Source organism: Tribolium castaneum, chromosome 4, assembly GCF_031307605.1.
Source record: "Tribolium castaneum strain GA2 chromosome 4, icTriCast1.1, whole genome shotgun sequence".
Lineage (NCBI taxonomy): Eukaryota > Metazoa > Arthropoda > Insecta > Coleoptera > Tenebrionidae > Tribolium > Tribolium castaneum.
This window is the reverse complement of record NC_087397.1, coordinates 22,368,909-22,392,117: the sequence shown is the minus strand read 5'-3', so window position 1 is coordinate 22,392,117 and position 23,209 is coordinate 22,368,909. Positions and strand designations below refer to the sequence as shown.

The 23,209-nt window shown below is 29.5% G+C and overlaps 1 protein-coding gene across 4 annotated transcripts in view; it reads left to right on the top strand.

The window, feature by feature from the left end:
- gogo (golden goal) overlaps nucleotides 1-16,111 on the top strand; it is a 198,205-nt gene extending 182,094 nt beyond the window's left edge. The window contains exons 10-12 of one of the 4 annotated variants that reach the window (XM_015982210.2): nucleotides 8,093-8,252; nucleotides 8,397-8,643; nucleotides 14,860-16,111. In XM_015982210.2, the coding sequence (XP_015837696.1) occupies nucleotides 8,093-8,252; nucleotides 8,397-8,643; nucleotides 14,860-15,570 (1,118 nt within the window). In that variant the 3' untranslated portion in view covers nucleotides 15,571-16,111. Of the gene's footprint in view, nucleotides 1-8,092; nucleotides 8,253-8,396; nucleotides 8,707-14,859 lie in introns of all 4 variants that reach the window. The other 3 variants (XM_008195134.3, XM_015982209.2, XM_015982212.2) reach the window with 3 other exon arrangements.
- The last annotated feature ends 7,098 nt before the right edge of the window (nucleotides 16,112-23,209 follow it).

The following is a 23,209-nucleotide window of genomic DNA, read 5'->3' as shown; positions in this document are numbered from 1 at the left end:
CGTTTGAGAAAAGGCGATGCCTAAATGTTGTTTTGTGCAGAAAATCCAAAAAAGAATCACTAATCATTAAAAATTATTAAACAAAAAATTAAAATTGAAATAAACATAATTTTGGTGCCTGTAACGATTTTTTTAAGAATTATTTACTGAAAACATGTCATTTAAGCATCGTTGTTTTAGAATAACACTAGAAATCGTTAAATTTCGACCAAATAATATTTTTAGTTGCTCACCGCCGGTATATTAAGACAAAACAATATTGCACAAGGTGTTTTAAAATGTTTCTCGTCTAGTTAACTGTAAAAAAATTTGCCAATCTGCTCAAATGAATTCGTTGCCAACAAATGTCAAAATTGTTTACGAAATTCAAAAATTGTCAATTAATTACATTTGAAACATTCGTTAAAAAACAACTAAAATGTTACGCTCTTTAAGAAGACATTTTTATTATCGAAGCTCATTTCTTATTTGGAAAATGGCAATATGTGATTTTTGAATGCCTGTCAGTAGTTTTATAAAGCGGTATTTCTGATTTTACATGAAAAATTCACAGGCAACAAGACGAAAATCATTTTAACACACCTTGTATTACGCTTTTTACATTTTTTACAGTTTACTATTGACTATTGCAATAAAAATTAACAAACACATTAAAATAAATACCAGCAAATATAGAAACATCATCTTTCACATCTTTCAGTCTCAGTTGATCCAGGCTTATTTTGTCCTCTTTTTCTTTTTTTTACCCTGCACTTGACTATGGGAGATCCCGCCGGCAAATATTGTCAAACTAAAATGAATATTCGCGTTTCGTTGAAAACTAATGAAAATTTTTCTAGTTTCTTGGTCGCATTCTATTCGTATCCTCACAGTGCATCTTTTCTCTACACGTTTTTTAAAATAGCATAAATATTGCTTTAAAATTTTATCAAAAAAATATTTTTAAAATGGTTGGGCTCCCGGAACTACAAACAATTGGCGCCAAGTGTGAAATTTTGAATAGTTACCACACATTTTTATTGCATAATTCAATTTAACTTTTCAAGGTAAATAAAATTTACTCAAGTTGTTACTTATCTGTCATAGTTGCTGACATAAGTAATTTTTTTTGTTAAAATTTTCATTTGCAAGTAATAAGATATCACAGCCTTTGAACTTTTTGCGATAAATAAATAATTTTGTTTGCACTTGATAACCGAAATGGTTTTCAATAAACTGCTATAACTCAGTTTTTTAAAATGGAACGACCCTATTTTCTTAACGGCAATCGAAACAATATCAAAATCTATGGTGAGTTTTAGCAATACGTCCTATACCTATACCATTTTTTAATTATCATTTTCAAAAAATCATAGTAGCCTTGCAATTTGACAGTTGAAAATCCTAAAGACTTGAGAAGACCCCTTAAACCTTTGACTATCAAATGCAAAATGAATTTTTCATCCATTTTTAAGGGTTCACGAAGTATATTATTTTAAATGAACTCTTGCAAATGAAAATTTGTATAGAAAAATTAACATAAAAAGGGGCGTTCAGACAATCATAAAACTACTTCATTCAAGCTTATTTACAGTCAAAAACAAAACAAAAACTCTCAAATATAACACATTTTAATAAGAAACCTAAATAAATTAATGGATAACTAATCAAATAAACCAAATAAACTTGTGTATTGAAAATATGAACGGACAAAAAAGGGCCGGTAAAACCTACCTTACAAGTTATTTTAGACAAATAATTAGTTATTGTTGGTCCGGAATTGGCAGAAACCTTTGCGATAAGTAAGTAGAGAAGATTTTTCGGCGTGTTTTATGATGTTTTGTGAGCCGCAGATTGATTTAAACTCTCTCGTCATAATTTTAAAAATAATCTTTGTCAGTAGTTGCTGAGTGTCTTGGCGGGCCCCCATGCCAATTCGATGGGGTTACACAAACAGCAATAGGGGGCTAGTTCGTTGTAGCTTGCTTAATTCTTTTAAATTCGTTAATTTTGACAATGCCAATGACAAACTTCAAATTTTCATGACAGTAGTAAAAGCATTGCCATCTGTCAAATTTAGTAACAAAACTTGGGCCGAATATTACAATAAAATCTCCAATATCCCAATATTACAAAAGTGATCCGACTTTATGTTAAAAACTTTGACAAATAAGTACCAACAATTAGAGTACATTTTAGTCAGTTTTAAGAGGCATATTCAAAAATAAATAGGTGCAATAAAAGTAGGTGGTTACGTTTTAAAATTGCAAGGTTAGTTTTTTTACAATTGAATGTTGTTCCTAGGTAAACTGATTACCTCACAGACCAGTTGTTATCTCGATTTAAATATTTGTAACCAGGTTATAAAGGGGTAAAAAGCATAAAAATCTTACATATACAAAACCAATAAAAAAGTATCAAAACACATAATGCCAATTTTTAATAAAAAAATAAAATGACTAAAAATTGAAATTTTTTTTCATTTTGTTTTTAAATGACTAACAATTTTTTCCAAAGTATTCTGTTTTTATTGTTACAAATTTAAACAGGTGATAGAACATTCAATTTTAAGACAAAAATTTTGTATAAACATGTATCGAAAAATACTTCGCAAGGGAGCTACACCCCCTGAAAGGGGTGCTTTTTTTAGTGAGTTTGTCTCACAATTTCATAAAGTGTTTTAGATAAAATTACAAAATTTAGTACAGTCAATAATCTTTATACGCCTAATCGAACTCGAAAATCAAATTAATCAGAGGCGTCCTAAACTGGAGGGGTGTAGGGTAAAAACTACTAATAAATCATCATTGTAGCGTATTCTTGAAAATTCCTTACGAACATTCTCGATTATATTTGGCGAGTTTTATAATCACACAGTTTTATTATAACTTAACGAACGAACGTTTGTTAGTAAACTTTAACAAAAAATGTAACAGTTATATTGTATTTACTCTTTAATTAAAATTAATAAGTTAATTAAAAAAATAATTGAAATTAAGTCTTTGCAAAAATTATTACTTTTTGTTATGTCATCCTAAAACAAGCGATGCTTTAATGTCAATCTAAAGTAGAAATTAATGAATATTTTATCAAAAATCAATATCTTTATTCCGTTCAAATTATTGCCAGAATTTGGTGGACAGTATATCCTCCGTCGATTAACTGAAAATACAAAAACAAAACAAAAATACACCACATATTAAATATTATTGTATTTGATTACAACAAAAATTAATGAATTAGTAATTGTTAAGAAACTTTTATTTTTTAATTTTTGGCGTCGTTTGAGAAAAGGCGATGCCTAAATGTTGTTTTGTGCAGAAAATCCAAAAAAGAATCACTAATCATCAAAAGTGTTTTAGATAAAATTACAAAATTTAGTACAGTTAATAATCTTTATACGCCTAATCGAACTCGAAAATCAAATTAATCAGGGGCGTCCTAAACTGGAGGGGTGTAGGGTAAAAACTACTCAACTATTTTGGCTTTAGTTTTTTGACACTTTCAGCGACATGATCATAAATTCCATGTTTTTTTACACAAAAATAGTTTCTTGTGTTGTTTCGATACAACTCATTGTTTTTGAGTAAAATTTATTTAAATCTTGTCTAACAGATCATAAACAGCATGAAAATCAGGGTTGAACATAAACTTTCGCGGTCAGAATTTGCCCTGAAGATGCCCCTTACAATAACTGGCAAAACGTCGACTTTTTCTTAAAAATTGATGCGGTCTAACCCAAAAAGACCCAGATTTCAATTTGGTTCTGGTCATCCTTCCTGATTTTCATGCTGTTTATGGTGTGTAACATGAATTTTAAATCGATTTTACTCAAAAACGGTGAGTTGTATCGAAGAAACACAAAAGAATTATTTGTGTAAAAAACTATGGAATTTACTATTTTATTGCCAAAGATGACAAAAAACTAAAGCCAAAATTGTTATAGTGGCGGTCAGCTCGGTTTGCGTGTGCGTCATCAATTTCATTTTTTCATTACCAACACAAAGCTGTAAAAAAATTATCAAAAACAATGCAAATTTAAACAACTAAGGGGTATCTAAGGGTGGTATCCTTGAACATTAATTTACATATGCACTTCGACAACACCATCAAGTGTCACGAATTTGTCAAACTGACATTGACAGTAAATTATAGACGTCATCGCATGGTTGTCGAAAGTGTTATCGGTGTTAATCGCAAGTATTTTCTGTTCGTTTATTGTGTTTTGTGATTTGCGTTTCGTTAGGTTTTTGATTCTGCGTTTATTAGTTCTTGTTTTGTGAATCTGTATTATTTGTAACAACTCATAATTTAAACACTTCGTAACCTCAAAAAATATTTGATAGTTTGTCACCGCTATGCCCCTGCTATGTAAACGTAGTGACAGAAATGTCAGATGACGCACACGCAAACGGAGCTGAGCGCTACCATAGGTTATTTTTTACTCAACTTCCCTTCAGTTTGGGACGCGCCTGATTAAACATTTCTACATTTAATCCTCGAATTTGATTAGACGTATAAAGATTGCTAAATGTACTAAATTTTGTAATTTTATCTGTAAAGGTTTCTTAAGTATTGAGAAACTCACAAAAAAATCGCTCTTTTCAGGAGGTTTAGCTCCTTTATGAAGTATTTTTTATACATGTTTATAAGAAACTTTTGTCTTAAAATTGAATGTTCTATCACCTGTTTAAATATGTAACAATAAAACCGGAACACCCCGTATATTGTTGCTAAGGTCCTTAAAAAGTTACCATATTTTTTTCATGCAACTTGAACTTACAATTTTTTAAAAGGACAGTAAATTAAATCGACTTTTTAACTCGTTTAAATTTGGTTACAAATATGTACTTAAATAGAAAAACAAACTGACGTGTGAGGTAATGACTGAATGACTGAAACAACATACAGTTATAAAAAAAGCATTTTGTTTATTACTTTCCTTAAAAATCTAATTTTAAATTTCGCGTTCACACGCTTGCTTGATAGCTCATCTTCGGACGTTCTGAGTATAGTTCAACCTTAATAATAATAATAATAATAATAATAATAATAATCTTTATTGTCCAACGAGGTTATCAGTTACAGGACAAAAATAAATATTGTTACAAAAAATAAGAAATTATAGATGCAGGTATTCTTACACTAAAAATAACGAAAATTAATATAAATTTAAAATGTAATAATACAAATAATAGACTTAATCTAATTTAATCCCATTTATGATTGGCCAGACTGCATATTATGAAGAGTGGTGAACGACGCAAAATGTTAGTTCTAGGTGTTGGGAGCCGGAACATAATTTCATATCTTGAACATATGCGTGGGACATTGAACGGAATCTGAGCCAATAAGTTAGAGCAGTCGATCCTATTGCTGAGTAATTTATCTAAAAAATTGAGACAAATGTGCTCTCTTCTAATGTTAAGTGCAACTATGTTATGTCTTGCAAGCAGCTCGTCTTGGCTGGTGCCCACTTCTGGATAAGTTCCATCCAGTTTAAACGACAAAAATTTCAAAAATCTGCGGTGGATTGAGTCTAGGAGCATAGAGTGAGAGATATAAATTGGAAACCATATTAGACATGCGTATTCAATTTTACTTAAGACAAAAGCATAATAGAGATTTTTTAACAGTGCAACATCAGAAAAATATTTACCCATACGCATAACAAAACCTAACGACTTGAAGGCGGAATTACGAACATTTCCGACATGGATAATGAATGTCATAGCTGAGTCAAAAGTTATACCGAGATCTTTAATGGCATCCTTTTTTTCAAGGGCAAAATTGTTAATAGAATATGAAGATGGAAAAGGAGAACGACATCGAGAGAAAGAAACTGTGCAACTTTTACTAATATTTAAATGTAATTTATATTTGTTACACCAGTCTGCAATTTTACTTAAGTTCAGTTGTAACAAGTCAGCATCATTTTGATTTGTGATAGAATGAAATATTTTTAAATCATCCGCATACGCAAGAACAGGACAGGATAAAGACAGTAACAAATCATTAATAAACAGAATAAATAAAAGTGGCCCCAAATTTGATCCTTGAGGGACTCCAGATTTCACACAGTAATTGAAAGAAGAAAAACCATTAAAGGAAACATAGGAAACTCTATTTGATAGGTATGATTGAAGGAGGAGAAGGGAAGAAGAAGAAAAGCCGAAGAAAGTTAACTTATGAAGCAGGATATCATGACTAACTGAATCAAAGGCTTTAGTAAAATCGGTGTATATCACATCTACCTGACGACCAGAATCCAAGTTGGTTGCAATGTACTGTGTAATAAGCGCGAGATTCGTAACCGTTGAGCGCCCCTTAATGAAGCCATGTTGATCCGGAGAGATGAAATTTTTTACGCTATAATAGATATCCTGATACAAACACTGCTCAAAGACTTTAGCAAAATTAGAAAGTATAGAAATCTGTCGATAGTTACAAATAATAGCATTGTCCCCTTTTTTGAAAACTGGACATACCCTAGCTCGCTTCCATAATTCGGGAAAAGTAGATGTATTAATTGCAAGATTGAATATCCTTGTTAACGGCTGAGCGAAAACATCGCTACAATCACGAACAATAAAAGAAGGAATCAGGTCATCACCGGCAGTAAATTTGTTTGAAAGCTTTTTCATAATAGAAACAGTTTGATCCAAAGATATTGAAGAAAACTGGAAATTTAAACCCCAGTTACATGTTTCAGGAAAGAGTAAATTTTCCTCCATATTTATGAGTGCAGCCGAAGAAAAAAAATGAGCAAAGCCATTAACAATACTTTGAGGATCAGCAAAGTCAGAAGATTTATCTTCAGTAAAAATTCTTCCTGGTATACGAGAACAACCTCTCTTTTGATTTAAAAATTTCCAGATGTCGGAAGAATTGGAATTTATATTTGTTTCCATATGGCTGACATAAGATTGATAAGCAATCGAGATTTGTTTCTTAGTTAGACTACGTAATCGTTTAAATTCGTTATAATAAAACATAATATTTCTATTACTTTGTAGCCATTTTTTCCTAAAGTACCTTTTGGTCTTAAGATTGTATTTAATTTCAGGAGTAAACCATATCGGATAACTAGACTTTTGTCTACGTTTTTTCGGAACATACAAATCAAATAGTTGATAGATAACCGAGTAAAATGACTCAATAGCTTCATTGACATTGGAAAAGTCATTTAGAAAAGACCAGTTGATATCACAAAATGCATTATATAATAAAGGAAAATTAGCTTTGTGAAAGTTATAGACTAAGCTATTGTTACAAGGAAAAGAAGGATAATTTAGGTTTTTTGTTACTTGTAGAGAGATAGATATTGAAGGATGATGGAAGTCTTCGAACACTAATGGAAAGTCACACTTAGTGACGTTTAGGTTCATCTCACTGGAAGAAAATACAAGATCCAAAAGATTGTTGTTAGGGTTCATTACTGAGTTATGCTGAATAGCGTCAAGGACATTTATGAAGTTGTGAAAAACCTGCGATTTTCGTGATTCGTTTGTTTTCCCGAAATCAGGTAGGTTAAAGTCACCAAACAAAATAAACTGACGGCCCAAAATAAGTTGTTCTAATCCAGCGGTAAATAGATCAAGCTCATTTGCCGTGACATTTGGTGGTATATAGATAACTCCTAGAGTCACACTTTGCATATTTATAAGACATTTACACAAGACAATATCAATTAAAGGCACAACGGCAGAAAGTTCAGAAGTATTAATTCGGGAGAAAGTAATATTATTTTTGATAGCGAGTAGAACACCACCTCCCTTCGACAGTTTAACCAGAGAAAACTTACGATCACAACGAATCACATTATATTGATCGGGTAGTAATTCAGAATCAAAGACAGAATCACTTAGCCAGGTTTCCGTGACGCAAATAATATCATAATGTAAATCCAAACAATTAGAAAAAAAATGACCTTAAGACCTTTAGGCTTTAAATAACTTGCAAATGGAAAGAAATATCTTTTTTTATTTTTTAGTGACAACCACGCAAAATGTGTGGCTAATTTGCGACAAAAAATATCTGTAAAAAAATTATGGCTTTTAGAAAGAGAACAGCTCTAATAAATTGTCGTCCAATAAATCGCATAAATTTGCAGCATCTTGTGCGAGCATCTCGCTGCGAACACGAGCCTCTTCCAGTGCCACACTCCTATCGGAAGTAATTTCATTAACGAGATTGAGACCGCACACAAGAAATAAACACAGCCGTTTGAGGGAGTCAATGGATTGTGAACAGGAAGAAGAAGTGACACTAGCGTAAGTCCAAGTTTAAAATTCCTTCCGCTCGAGTGCAGTTTCAGACGATCAATGTCGAGAGACTCACATTTCTATTATTTCAATTGCTAGAGTTTTGGAAGTTCGTCTTTAATAAGATCTAACACGTTAACCACGTAATTGCAGTAAAGAAGAATCGTTGAGTATGAGCAGTACAACGACTCTTACACAACAAGAAACTTTAACAACGACATTACCACAAACTGCAAACGAAATGGAGGAAGTAGCGTGTAGTTTGCCGGGTTCGCCGCAAAGTTACGACCAGAAAACGCTGAAGCGGTCGTCCACTCTGAGCAGCGAAAAGGACAAATTAAGCGAAAAAGACGATTTAAAAAGTACAACATCGTCTAAAATCTCTAGAAGACTAAGTAACGTCAGTACTGCCTCTATGACGCATGTGAGAACATCGTCTGAAATTGGTTCTAAAAGTGATCCGGTGAAGTATCCAAATTACACATTCGAAGCACCACTGCACTTACCAGATAAAACCTCATCTCCTTTTTTCTGTGGTTAAATTTTCTTCCATTTTCAATATGTGGCATTACTTTTTTATTAAACGAACGTTTAGGTATTTTTAAAATTTTTTGCAAACAAAAATGATCAAAGAAACTTAAGTAATATTGTACTATACAGGGTGAGTCATTGATATGGACAAACTCGATTACACCAATGATATCGGAATGAGTCAAAGAACACTTCACATGGGAGGCCAAAGTATAGATTCTAAAATTATTTTGGCCATTACAGGGTGTTTCATTTTTACAGTGCAGCCTATAACATAGTTTTTTTAAATGGCACTTTCTGTATATTCATGCATATTTAATCTGGCATTGTTATAGGCTTCACAAATCCATTTAGTTTTTGCAATTTGTTTTAACCGTTTAGAAGTTATTAATTTGTTTCTTCCATTTAGTGCGTCTGCAGGCACATGACTAAAAATCGCAGTGCGCTTGGATTTCAGGATATGACCTTGAAGCTTTGCCAGAGTGTGTAAACAACTCTCTGAAGTATCCTTTTCCACCATTACTTATCGGGAAATTTCCATTATATAAACTGAAACTACAAAAAACTTTTTAAAAATTATTAAGCAAAACAATTACAATTTGAAGAAGTCAATAAATACCTTCGGCAATAACAAAAAATCTGATCAACTGGTCAAAAAATGCAACAATCTAATCAAAATTTTCCCAAACCGACATTGTAGAATTTAATTATTTGTGTGAAAGTTTAATTTTTCTAAGATGTTTATTTAATTTTTATATAATAAATTTTTTTAAAAAAAGTGTCCTCGTCAAAAAAATTAAATTATTTTAAAAAGTAAGCAGAATCGACTATTTTATTGGCATCTAAGGCGAAACCCAGTTCTGTGAGAAAAACCGGCTCTAAAACCGCTTTACTGGTGTCTCATTTGTCCCAGGTATTGGAACTGACCAATAAAAATATAAAAATCAACTCCTACCTGTTTACCTAGTGCACAAAAAATTGCAAGACGATTGAAACGTTTGTAATTGCATATCGAAAAGATATAACTAAAACAGACCAATCACATGGCCTTCAAAACTGAACAAAAAATTGTTTGTTTTATTATTTTGTAAATTTTAGCCAAACCATCTGGAATTTCGGTGTTTTCTATTCTATGACACTTTTGTTCAAAAATCGTGGATAAATTGTGGATTGATTTGTTTTTGATAGAGATTGGTTTTCGCAATTATTTCGTGTTTAAACTCAAACATGTCGCAATTTCTTCAGCAAAAATTTTTTCTCACAATTTCCTTTATATCGTATTAGTGTTTAACTTGGTTATTTGGAATTTATGAGTTATGTTTTTATTTAGACAATTTAATGATCTTTGAGATGCAAAAACAAAACATTGGGTATTTTATTTAATTTTTTCAAGTTATTTTCATATTTCATATTCACTTTTTAAATTTTTCTGTTCTTCCTTGTTTCACTGTCTTATAATTTTAATCTTCTAATTTCTTAATGTTCTTACTTGGCTGCCAATTTTTAAATTAATAAAAAAATTTTTTTATTTATTTAAACAAACTTTTGACATAAAAACTTTTCCCTTTTTTCGAGATATTTTGCCGCTTCAAAAATTTAGCCCATATGTACGTGTAAATACGGCACTGAGATTAAGTATTAAATATAAATTGATCTGTATTTTTTATATCATTTAAGAGATAAGTTTGTAAGGCTACAAAACTTTATTATGAAAAGAGACTATAAAGGCTTTCTTGACATAAACTGTTTTATAGCTTTGTGGCACCAATTACTTTAGCTTTGATATTTCTATAAAATGAATGGTTTTTTGCATACTTCAACTGCATTTACACGAGAAAATTGCACTTGATATATAAATTATAATTTTATCTACATAGCTGTCTCAAAATTATAAAAAAGCCAACATTGCATTTTACCGAATTATTTTTTTAAGTAAGTTTGATAAAATTGTTAAATAGCTATTAATTTTTTAAGGTGCATGAATATTTTATAACAATTAATTTTGAGGGAAAATACGATGTTGGAATTTTTATAGTTTCGAAACAGCTAATACTGTGTATACTCTGTACTATGTAAAAATGGTGGCGGCGCCGGGCCAAACAATTACGACTTTAATGTATAGTCAATCAAAATAAAATTGACGCGTCCGTAAACAAACGTCGACCTTGCAAACCTTATCTTTTTACCGCAGTTGAAGTTGTTAACTAGTTTTGAGGCAAGTTTAACATTTTTTTTATTTATGATTTCTTGAGATGATTGAAATCTGTTTGTTGGAAATGGTTAGTTAGGACAAGTGACAATTAAAACAATTTTTATCTTTGTTGCAACGTTTTGACACTTTGACAAAAAATCAAACATAATAGTTTGTTAGCAAAAACTTTAATTCAATAAATTAGGTTGAAGTTAACGTTATTTTATGTGCCAATTTGAAAATTAGATGACAAAATTGGGTTTCTTCAACTAGATTTTAACTATAGGTTAGCTTTTTGCACAAGAATTTTTTACAGTAAATTTTAGTTGAAAGTCTTTCTGCCTCTCTTGACCATCTAAGCTCGCTTTATACCTAAACTCCGTCGAAATTTTATTAAAAGCGACCGAAAAATCACCAATCAAATTTAACATTAGCCTATTTTTGCTTGTTTTAAGCACGTGTTTTAGCAGTAAACGGAATTTCGCAAAATTAAAAAAAAGTACCAAAAGTTACCCTAAAATAGTGTACTCTAAAATAAGTGTTGTTTTTAGACTTCTCCGAGTTTTGTTGAGGTTATTAAATTGAATGAAAAACATCAAATTAGATTAAAAATAAGACTGATTTATTTTCCAAAAACTTGTCAAGACACACCAAAAAATTACAATATATAAATGGAATTATATGTTAGTTTCTCTCTATTTACTAGTAGTTCGTTTATAAGCAAAATTTCGTCAAAACAACATTTGGTCGAAAATTATGTTCTATTTCTGTGTTACAGTTTTAAACAAACCAAAATTTTTCCAGATAATGTCCAAAAACTACATAATTTTTGTCTTTTTCTTAAATGTTTAACATATTTAGTAGCAACATACGTTGCGTATGTCGAGTTTTCAACTTATTTCAATCCATTTAGTTTGTTTTTGAACCTAAAACTTTTCTTTTCAGCGTCTGAACACGTTTTTGAGTTTCTTATTTAAATAAGTCTAGCTGAAAAATTACCTATTTGGTTTAAAACTCAAAAAACTTATTTCTCAGTGTAATTTCAAAAATGCATAATTGTAGTTATTTTTCTGAAATTGTCAAAATTAAGCTAAAGAATCCTATAACGTAACGTAGTAACGTAACTAATTTGCAATTTTGTTCATTAATTCGAAATGGTAGATATTTGTTATTTTTAATCGAGAATTAAAGCTTTGCATCGGCCACTTAATGAATTAAATTTTCCAATAAATTGACGAATTTAGTTTTTTGACCTTATTTTAAAGTGTGGAAACATCGCGACGAATCAATTGTCCAAACACCAACCAACAAAAATCTTTAGATTTATTATGATTTATGACAGAGGGCAGTTTAGGTCAATAATAGATCGGAACTGGTTAGGCATTAATTTATGGATGCGTCATTTTCATTTTGGGTAACTATTTAAAAAAGTTACCATTCACTTAATGTTTAAGTATAACTTGGACTTAATCAAGTTCATAATAATTTTATTACAAACATAATTTGAATATATACAAAAGTTTCTTACAAACTAAAACAGTGAACTTAAAACAAGTGTCAAAACATAAAGTATTCCATTTAAAAATTAAAATCCCTATTGTTATTGAATAGTTCTGGTCGAGTGACCCAGTAAAGACATTTCGCTGACATTTACTGCGACGTCGTAGAAATGCCTGTAAGGGTTACTCAACCGTTGCGACAACTTTTACGGAAAATTCTCGATTTAATTTAGAATTTTCTACAAAATTCAGTTTAACTCCATGGTTAAACACTTAATTATTACAAGAATCATAGAAAATATGTCGGCTGGGTATACAGGGTAAATTTAATAGTTTTGTATATTATTTTAAAAGATGACAGCAGAATCCGAGTGTAACCTCCACTTTAACTTTATCTTTAAGAACTAACCTCAAGGGGCTTATTTTTTTACAATCTTTGTTAAAGTTCACTTTAAGGCTGTTGCATAAATTAAAATTTAATCGCCGAATAAAACCATCTACAATTCAGGAACTATAAACACTTCTGTTGAGCACTAGTATCACCCCACAAAATGTATTTCAAAAAATGGAACTATCTTATGTTAGTGTATGTAAAATATCTATGTAAAATTTCAAGTTGATTTTTTTTTTCAATTTTTGCGTTTCTTTACAATTTTCGTCAAAACTATTTGAAAAAGTGAAACTATTTGATGTAATTCTTTGGAAAATAATCTGGGAAATTGATTAACATCAATAAAATTGCCAAATTTTCAGGAATTTGTAATTTTTTATCAATTTTTGATTTTGTCTCCAGTTTTCTCGAAAATTAACAATAAACGGAAGTATTTTGAGACAAACTTATCAAATTCACCCTGTATTCTCATAAATTATTAATACATCACATAACAAAAAATATTTATGTCACTACTTTAGTATGAGAAACTTCGCTTTGATATGCTTTTCGTTTTTTTTTAAGTGTTTTTGACATGAATATTTTTTTGACACCTATCTATTTAAATCTATCAGTTGTTTCAAAACTTTAAAAAAGCCAACGTCGCATTTTCTTTCAAAATTAGTTATAAATTATTCATGCATTTCAGAAAAATAATAGCTAATGTAATTTATACTTCCAATGAGAGATCTAATCATTAATAACTATTTTAAAATCTCATCAGACTTATTGAAAAAAATAATTCGGGTAAAATGCGACGTTGACGTTTTTATAGTTTTGAAACAGCTAATAGAATACCTGTAAATATTATATTCCACACAAGAACATTGTCCAAAAATGTGAGCAAAATTTTAAACTGTTTAGAAATACAGGGTTATTCATATTTGTGCGACAAAAAATGAACCTCAAAAAGGACCTATAAAATGATGCTAATTGAGATTATAAGTCGTGTCCTATCGAAACTGATAAGAATTTTACAGCCCTGGGAAGTAGAGGTATGGAAAGACGTTTTTGCACCATAACTTTGGAATCATTTGACCAAATATTACAAAACTTGGTAGACTTACTAAAGAGAACATGCCTTTTAATCTGGTAATTATGAAAACCGGATATATCCACTCGGTTTCCGGTTGCAGCATTTCAGGGTCACATTTTTTGTGTTTTTCTAATTTTTGCCCTCTTAACACTACTTTTTTATTGCCTAAATCGATAGAGTAATCAATTGCGAATAGAAAAGGTATAACCTTTTACACCGCTAAAATGCACCATTTAATAGTTATTTTAATTTAAACAGAGGCATGCACTTGACCAAAATTAAAAAAGTATAAATTTTGAGCAGACGATATCCGTAGCAACGAAAGTGCATCTGCACTCAAAGCGCTGTCAAGTACTGTCACACACTTGTCAACTTTAACTTTGGACAATTTGGGGCTCTAAATTGAAAATATTTAATAAAAGGGTTTAGTTCAGTCTCTTAATCTAACCTACAAAAAATTTAAACTATTCTGGTAGCATTTTTGATTGATTAATTCATCGAAAATTCACAAAAAAGTCATTAGTCGTTACCTGATTATTTGTTCTATTCGGTACGTTTATTACACCAAATTCCGAATAAAGACATTAAAACTCTTGAAAGCGTACCCCTACTAAGTGTACCCTGTATTCAATAGCTATTTATTTTTAGCTTTTAATGTAAACTAATATCCACTTTATTATTGACTTCAAAATATTGATTTGTGCCGCCTTTACAACATTTTACATTAACAACTTATAATTACATAAAACTACATCGTTGGAAACTTTCTCCACAGATTAACGTGCATGCACACAGTAATTAAACCAAAATTCTGTACATTATTACAACTGACATTTCCTTCACCAGAGCACTTCAAGAACGCACTTTTCCTTGATGTTTAACCTATAAACAGTAGTAGTAGCATATTCTAATAAAATTTGTTTTTGCAGGGCTTTTATTCGCCCGCATCCAGTTTAGCCAGCACTGCAACAATAAAAAGCACCAATGCAAAAGAAACTAAAGAAAAACGAAACCGAGAAAAACTTCTCGCAGGACCTGCAGCCGGTTCAGACTTTTCAATTGGAGGACCTGAAAATGATTTGGAAATGGACTATTATGACTACAATGTGGTAAATGCTGGAGCTGCTCCTGGTTCTTATCTAGGAATGGATCCAGCTTTTCTTGTATGGATTCCCCCTTTAGATGAAGACGGAGAAATTCTTCCATCAGATGAAGAACTCAAACCACGTGTTTACATAGATCCAGGAAGCAATAAAGAATCACCAGAGGAAGAAATGTTGTTACCTAAAAGTGAAAAAAGGATTGAAATCACGCCTAAAGATTCACCCATTTTGAAGAAAAGTAAAAAAGTGCATGCACTGATTGAAGAAGAGGTTAAGGAACGAGAACCATTACTTAATAAAACTGTGGTAACGATACAGTTACACGAGTTACCAAAAAATAAGAGAAGTAGTTCAACTAGTAAACTACTTGATGAAATGGAGAAGGAAACTAAAGTTGAAAAGTCGCCATGTCTTGACAAAGACATTTTGGAAGAAATCAAATATGCTGATGAAGATGATGACGAAAAGGAACCGACTGAAAGCCAGTGCAATATTGAATTATCATATCACGATTCAAATATTTTATCTTCCAGTTAAGACTGAATCCGTGTTAAGATGAGAAGTTAAAATATTGTTTATAAAGTGTTTTAAATATCGCATTTGATCAAAAGCTATCTCAGGATTGCCGAAGGATGAGACTGAATGTTGAGTTAGAACAACGTTGTGAATACGTTACCTATCACTAGTCCTAATCTAGTCATACTATTTGTGAATATTTCGTAGGCTTTTAGATTGTTGTTTTGTACAGAGGGGTGTAATCAAACTTTCATCAGCGCGTTATTGATTTATGTGTGGGACCAGATGGCGAATTTTTAATTCTTAATTATTAATGATGTTGCGTAGTCGGAAGAGTTAAAAATTCACCATCATATGTTTGCAAATTTATATGGTGAAACAGTATCCCTCCGTTTAGGAAAATTGTAGTTGCTTGCTTTTGTGATTTTTTCGTTTTTAGGTAATTTGTTTTTGTATATAGTTACTTTTGTTATAAAATGTTAAAACGCTAAATTTGTATAATACAAACATTTGGTATATATGTACTTATGGCAAAATAAATTTACGTATTTATATTACTTCATTCATATTTTTAACATACCTATACATCACGTAGTTGCAGCTTTCTAATGAGATTTTTATGTTTTTAAGAAAGTCCCTAAATAAGTCCCACCCTAACAGAATTATTTTTTAATAAGTTTGATAAAAATGTAAAATGGTTATTAATTATCTATTTTTGAAGCTATAAATTTAATTACATCAGCTGCTAATTTTTTAAAGTGCATGAATAATTTATAACAACTGATTTTGAGTTAAACATCGTGTTTTTAAATGATTCTCATCTAACTGTCTGAGTATTTCTCATGTAAAATTAGAAAATGCCGCTTCATATAAGTAGTGATAGGCATTTAGACATCGAATATCACCATTCTCTATTTCGGATATAAGCTTAAATAAAAAGTATTTTTGGCACGGTGTAACAATTTAGTTGCGTTTTAACGAAATTAAAAAAAATTAGTTCAATTTCTCAACTAACAGATTTGACATTTATTGACATAGGCTTCAACTGAGTAGAGCGGCACAATTTTTTTTACATGTAAACCAATTTCAAAGTTAACTAGATGAGAATTATTTTTAAACATATTGTAGTTTTGAAACAGCTACTAAGTTAATCGAAAAGCTATCACATATTAAATTCTGAGATCTTATAAATACATAACTACTTTCATTGATTGTTGAAAAAAAATTATACTGACAACAAATAAGAGTAATTAGTAATAATTAAATAACCACTGATAATTTTTTTATAAAATAAAAGTAAATTGATCAAAGAATAAGATTAAAACAGACATAAAGTTATCCCTTGATTTTAAAAATTCTAACAAATGTTTGTTAAAATATACTTAATGAGTCTATTAAAAGTTTATTTTTATCGTATTCCAAAAATAATGGACACACAGATTTTAGCGTATCTTATTAAATAATGCAAAAAAATAAAAAAATAAACGTTTGGTTAAACTTGTGAAACCAATAAGTATTAGTAAAGACTATTTATATTAAAAGAAATGTATCAATGTAAATTCTTTTGTCTAACAGGAGAATGATTACACAAATGTATTTAAATAACACACTGTACGAGTAAGGGTGGATTTTACAATCGTTAGATAAACTCCGGATAAATTATTCCTAGTATAATTAACTACGGTTACAATTGTTACAACAATATATTTTTTAAAATTTATCCCCATTATAAAGTTATCCGACGATTGTAAGATCTATTCTAAATTATATTTTTTCTGTACCTACATAATTTTTTACAATAAATATTACCCCCATTTAATTAATTTGAAATTAATACGCTATTCTAAAACTGTTATTAGTTTTGCTATTCTAAAACTAACGATACCTACTTTGTTTTTTTTGTTTAGTACAAAAAATACGTTAAAAAGACCGTTAATCTCATAAAATAATTAGGCACGTAATTAAATATTAGTAATTAAGATTTTAAATACTTAATTTTTGAGGAAAGCAAAATATTTTGCTCAAAACATCATATACATTTTTTTGTTTTTGTTAGAAGATACTAAACGTAAATATTTTAACATTTTTAATTTTGCTAAACTATTTTTTCACTTAAAATTGTAGAAAAAAGTCGTTAGACAAAACAATGGTGTTTCTTATGTAATTCTAAAACAGACGATCCTCAATTGTTGTTTTATCTGAAAAGTACATGTAAAATTCGTGCCAAAAATTAATTAATTCATGTAAACGTAATTTTAGTGCAAGCGAAAATATTTTTATATATTTTTTAAATGTTAAATTAGTAAATATTTTAACAGTTTTAATTGCATTGATATTAATAATTTTTGTAGGAAATTATAGAAATCAATGAAAATTATGGGAACAATTCACACGCATAGATTAAAAAATTCATAACTTAAAAACTATCGAGAATTTGGCAGTTTTCTCGACACCAATCGATTCTTTAGGTCATTTTATATACAGAGTGGTCCAGCCCAGCTCGCGTTTTCTGTAGCCCCATTATTACTAAAGTTGGACTTTTGATGTTTTGTAGACGTTATTTATACTCTAGGATGCATTTCAGAAAACTATTTTTGTTTATACATAGTGTTCCAAAAAAGTGTGACGTCATAATCATATTTTTTTAATGGCAAGCTATTATTTTTTTGTGTTCATTAGGATGCCCTTCTAGTTTCTTACATGTACCTTTAAAGTCTTTTTCAAATTGGTTTAGGGATGACTGTTAAAAAAAATTAAAACCAAAAAAATCGGTTTTACACCTGTAGTTTTACAAATTAATAAAAAATAGAAACAGTGCATTTTTGGTGACATTATTACTAGGTAAGTGTTGATCAAGGTCTAGCAGACTTATTAATTAAGTTTGATTGATCTGAGTTACTACAGGATGTTTACAATTTATTTCTAAACTTTTTAAAATTCAGAGCCTTTTATTTTGCTTATTTCAAATGGCAACCCCTCTTTATTTTCATATCATTCAAGGCAGAATTAAAAAACGAATTTTTTATTATGACAACCCTATTGCAAATCCTAATACTTTCGAAGTTATTTACCAAAAACAATTAGTAGTTTGTCAAAGTCATTTTCATTCATCCATTTTTATTTATTAAAATTTTTACTTTAATAAAACGAGTTCTTGATAAACAAATCTTAATGTTACAACTGGATTTTAATACAAACAAATGTTTGTTCTTTAATTCCGCATAAAATGATATAAAAATGAACAAAGGTTGAAATCATTTTGGTCTTTTATTCATAAAATTTGTCACTAAAATAGTTGAAAAAAATTTTGGCATACAATTCCGAAGGTATTAGGATATGTAATAGGGTTGTCATAACCAAAAATGTTCGTTTTTTTATTCTGCTTCGAATGTTGTAAAAATAAAGAGGGGTTGCCGTTTGAAATAAACAAAATAAAAGACTCTAGATTTTAAAAAGTTTGGAAATAAATTGTAAACACCCTGTGGTAACTCAAATCAATCAAACTTAATTAATAAGTCTGCTAGACCTTGGTTAACACTTACCTACCAATAATGTTACCAAAAATGCACTGTTTCTATTTTTTATTAATTTCTAAAACTACAGGTGAAAAATAAATTTTTGTTGGTTCAGTAATCCCTGAACCACTTTAAAAAGAACTTTATGGACATGTAAGAAACTAAAAGAGCATCCTAATGGACACAAAAAAATATTAGCCTTGCCATTAAAATTTTTTATCATTATAACGTTACACTTTTTTTAGAATACTCTGTAAGTTTCTGTCAAAATAGTTCCACCCTTTTAAGTAGTTTCGCCGTAATCGACGCTTGAAAAGTGAGTGTAAAATTGAGACATGTTTTTGTTATTTTTGTAGGAAACTGTCTCATAGAACAAAAATAAAAAAGCATCAAAATGCGCTTAAAAGTATACATTTTTCCCTGAAAACCCGAAGTCACATTTTCATTTTTCTCACAATTTCTGTCACAATTTTGGTCGATTTTCAGTACCTGGAACATTCATCGGGTAATAGCTTCAAAATTATTCGACGTAACTCTATTAGGTTTATTATCTTTAAAAAGTGCAGCACTTTTCATACTCTATTTTTGTCAAAAAGATCATTGTTCTACGATTAATGGTTTTCATGAAAATTCTAAACAAAAGCAAAAATTGAAAAAAACTTGTAACTTAAAACACTGTCAAAAATGTGGCATTTTTCTCAACGCCAATCGATTTCCCAGATCATTTTACGTAAGTTTGCGTTAAAATACTTTCACTTTTTTGAATAGTTTTGCGTAGTCGACATTTTAAAAGTGAATTCTGTCGAGCTATTAGACGTAACTCCATTAAGTTTACTGTTGTTGGAAAGCTCTAATAGTCTATTTTTCTCAATGATTGTCATTGTTCTCCGAAAAGTGTAGACTGCCTGGTACTATTCGTATTGATTATTTTTAAATGCGCCATCTCACGTTCGTTCCGTAAAGGACACGTATGTTCGAAAAAGGGGATGAACTCCAGTGTGCTTCAATTGTTAGAGAGGGCACCCTAGTTTAGTTTAATACAGGTTTTCTACACTTAACAAAGTAGATTCTTATATTTAATTCTACATAATCATAATAGGTGTAGACACTTTGTGCATTCACTAAGAAATATTGAACTAAAATATAAATTATTCCAACAATAAAACCCCATGAAAAAATAATTTCGTTTAATAACTATTTTATAACTTTTAATTAAGGAAATTATTGTTATTAAATGTTTTATTTATGAAATTTTCGATGGTTAGTTGTATCTAGTTTACTTATTTACAATTCGATAAAACAACTGAATAAATTTAGTCAATATTTCTTAGTCAAATGCTAAAATTGATATTTGCTGTACTTAAATATCATTAAACTTATAGTAAACTATCGTATCAATAATTGTTGGTAATAGATATCTTCGACTTACAGAGTGAATATTTTTTGTTTTGTTTTAACTATTTTGTCGTCAAAAAATAATCATTGGTAAAAAATAATGTGATTTTATTTTTGAGTTATGCAAATTTTTGCTTTTAAGTGGCAACCTAATATGAACATCTTTTTCGTCAAGAATTAGTCTAATTTTGATAACTATCATAATCTTTAAAAAATTCTCGAAAAATTATTTTTGTTAAAAAGTATGTGGATCTGTTTGTTGCGAATTATTTAGGTCATCACAATATTGTAGTAGACCCGCAGGCAAATACAGGAGATAATCCGTCCACAACTACAAAATTCGGAACATTTTTTATTAGAGAAAACAAAAACAAAAAGCTTGAGCGCAATCAATCAAACCGAATTAATTCCCAGGTTCAAAGTAAATTAAATTTTTGTTTCATAAAATGTAAATCTGTGCTATACTTTCATAAAGAAAAAACGTAATATTTATTCTAGTACATTTACTCTCCTTTTATCTCTTGTTTTTTATTTATAGTTGAAGTTTAATCCTGATCTTACTCAATGTTGCGGATAGACGCTGTGGCAAATGGGCCGCAGATTCATGTTTACAGAGATGGCAGATGTTGTGGAAAATATCTTGAAAATATAAGTTTACGCTTCACTGTTTTCTTATACGAGTTTTGTTCTTCTTTTTAAGAGTTTGCTCAATTAAGGTGGAAATGAAAATTTGAAATTATTGATTGTGATAAAATAGAGTCCGAACATTTGGGAGGTTTAAAACTTTATTTTGGTGTAAAACAAAAATTTAGTACTATAAGCTGGCGACTGAGGATACATTATTATTTATTCCTAAAGCAGGAGAGGTAAAAACATAAAGTTTATTGCAATAAATTCCATTACGCAAACATAAAACAAAATACTTTTGGCAAAAACTTTTAAAATTCTCTATTGCATAAAAAGAAGTTAATTAATTGTTGAACCTAAATATTGATCTAAATTTGCTGCTGTAAAATTAATTAATTTTTTTATAAGAATTAATTTCAACCGAGAAAAGGTTAGTGAATCTTCGGAATTAAAAAACAGTGCATTAACTAAAAAAGTAAAAAAATTCGTAATTTTAACGTTGAGAACTTAAAAAGCTGAAAAAAAACCAAAAATAGTGAGTTTGAAATGTTAAATAACTAAGTAACAAACACTGAAAAACTGGAAAAGAGTACACTAATGAATTGAAATACTTAAGAAATTGAAAATTTAAAAAACTAAGAAACTGAAAAAGTAAAATACCTACAAAAAAACTGAAAAACAGTGAGTTTGAAATTCTGTAGAACTGTAGAAGTGACTGAAAGAGTGAGAAATTAAAAACTATAGAACTACAAAGTAAAAACATCAAGAAATTGGATAACTGAAATTATAAGATAATAAAAACACAATAAACTGAAAAATGTATAAAACGAATATGAATTATGGAGAAGCTAAAAAATTAAAAACCTGAACTATTTAGTAATTTAAAAACTGCGTAATTGAAAGACAAGAAACGTGAGGAACAAAAATCTGTAAATGTAAAATAAAATAACTATAAAACTGAAAAATCTCATTTAATGTTCCTAAACTAGATACTACTAAAAAGAATTGAAAAAAAATTTCCTATATTCAATAAGGAAGGTTAAATACAACTATAAGATGTTTCAAACACATTTTGAATACATATCAGTTTAAGAATTTATGAAAAATAAAACAGTCTAATATTAACATCTTTAACAAGACTGATTTATTACTACTTCAATTAGGATTAGGATTAGAATCCGATCTCTAATCGTCATCTAGTAGTAAGCTTTTCTTTGTGTAGCAATTTTTACTGCATCTTGCTTCATTTCCTTCAAACAATAAAGAGTTGATAATCTGGATGAACTGGGAAAATAATATACACATAAGTACATCCTGTACTTTTACAATGTTACACACGTCATCATTTTTAAGCCATCTTAAATAGAAAAGGAATTGGGAAGTTTTTGCTTATTTGGAAATAAAAAAGTTGACAAAAATTGAAATTACAGGTTGATTAAAAAAATTAAATCGATAATAATAAATTGCCGGACGTTTGAAATTTTGAACAGTTGACTTAAATAATTTTTTTAACTCCAAAACTAAGCCTAATGTAAAAATATTATATGTTACAAAAATCGTTAAAAAATGCATATTTTTTAAACAAATACTCGGATAACGTATAATAAAAATATGTCTTAACATTTGTTAAATTGTTGATTGGTAAACTTCACAAACAAGAAAAAACAAAAGCAACTGTATCGAAAAATTACATTAAAGAGTTATTAAAGAAAATCGAAAATAATTTTTGAACTTTGGCGCTCTCTAACTTTTAAACTGTGCAACTTGAAATAGAGGTAAGTTATGCTAATTCGATCAACTTTGATCTGGAAAATCTTTGCTTCTTTGTTGTTCCTACATTTTTTAATAATAATAATAATAATTTATTTCTATCAATTTATACAGATGTAGTAACAAAATTGATGCGAAAAACGTCAGTATTATACACAGAAATAACAATATCATAAAAATAATTTTAAGGCATAAGTCAAAAAACCTGTCTATTATAGAATTCATTTAAAGTATATGGTTCGAGATCCAAAATGTAGTCAAATCTATTCTTTTTAAATAAATTTAAATTACAAGGTGTGCGTAGATGCACACGTAAACTATTGTATAGTTTTATTCGTGAGTTTGTGTCTTGG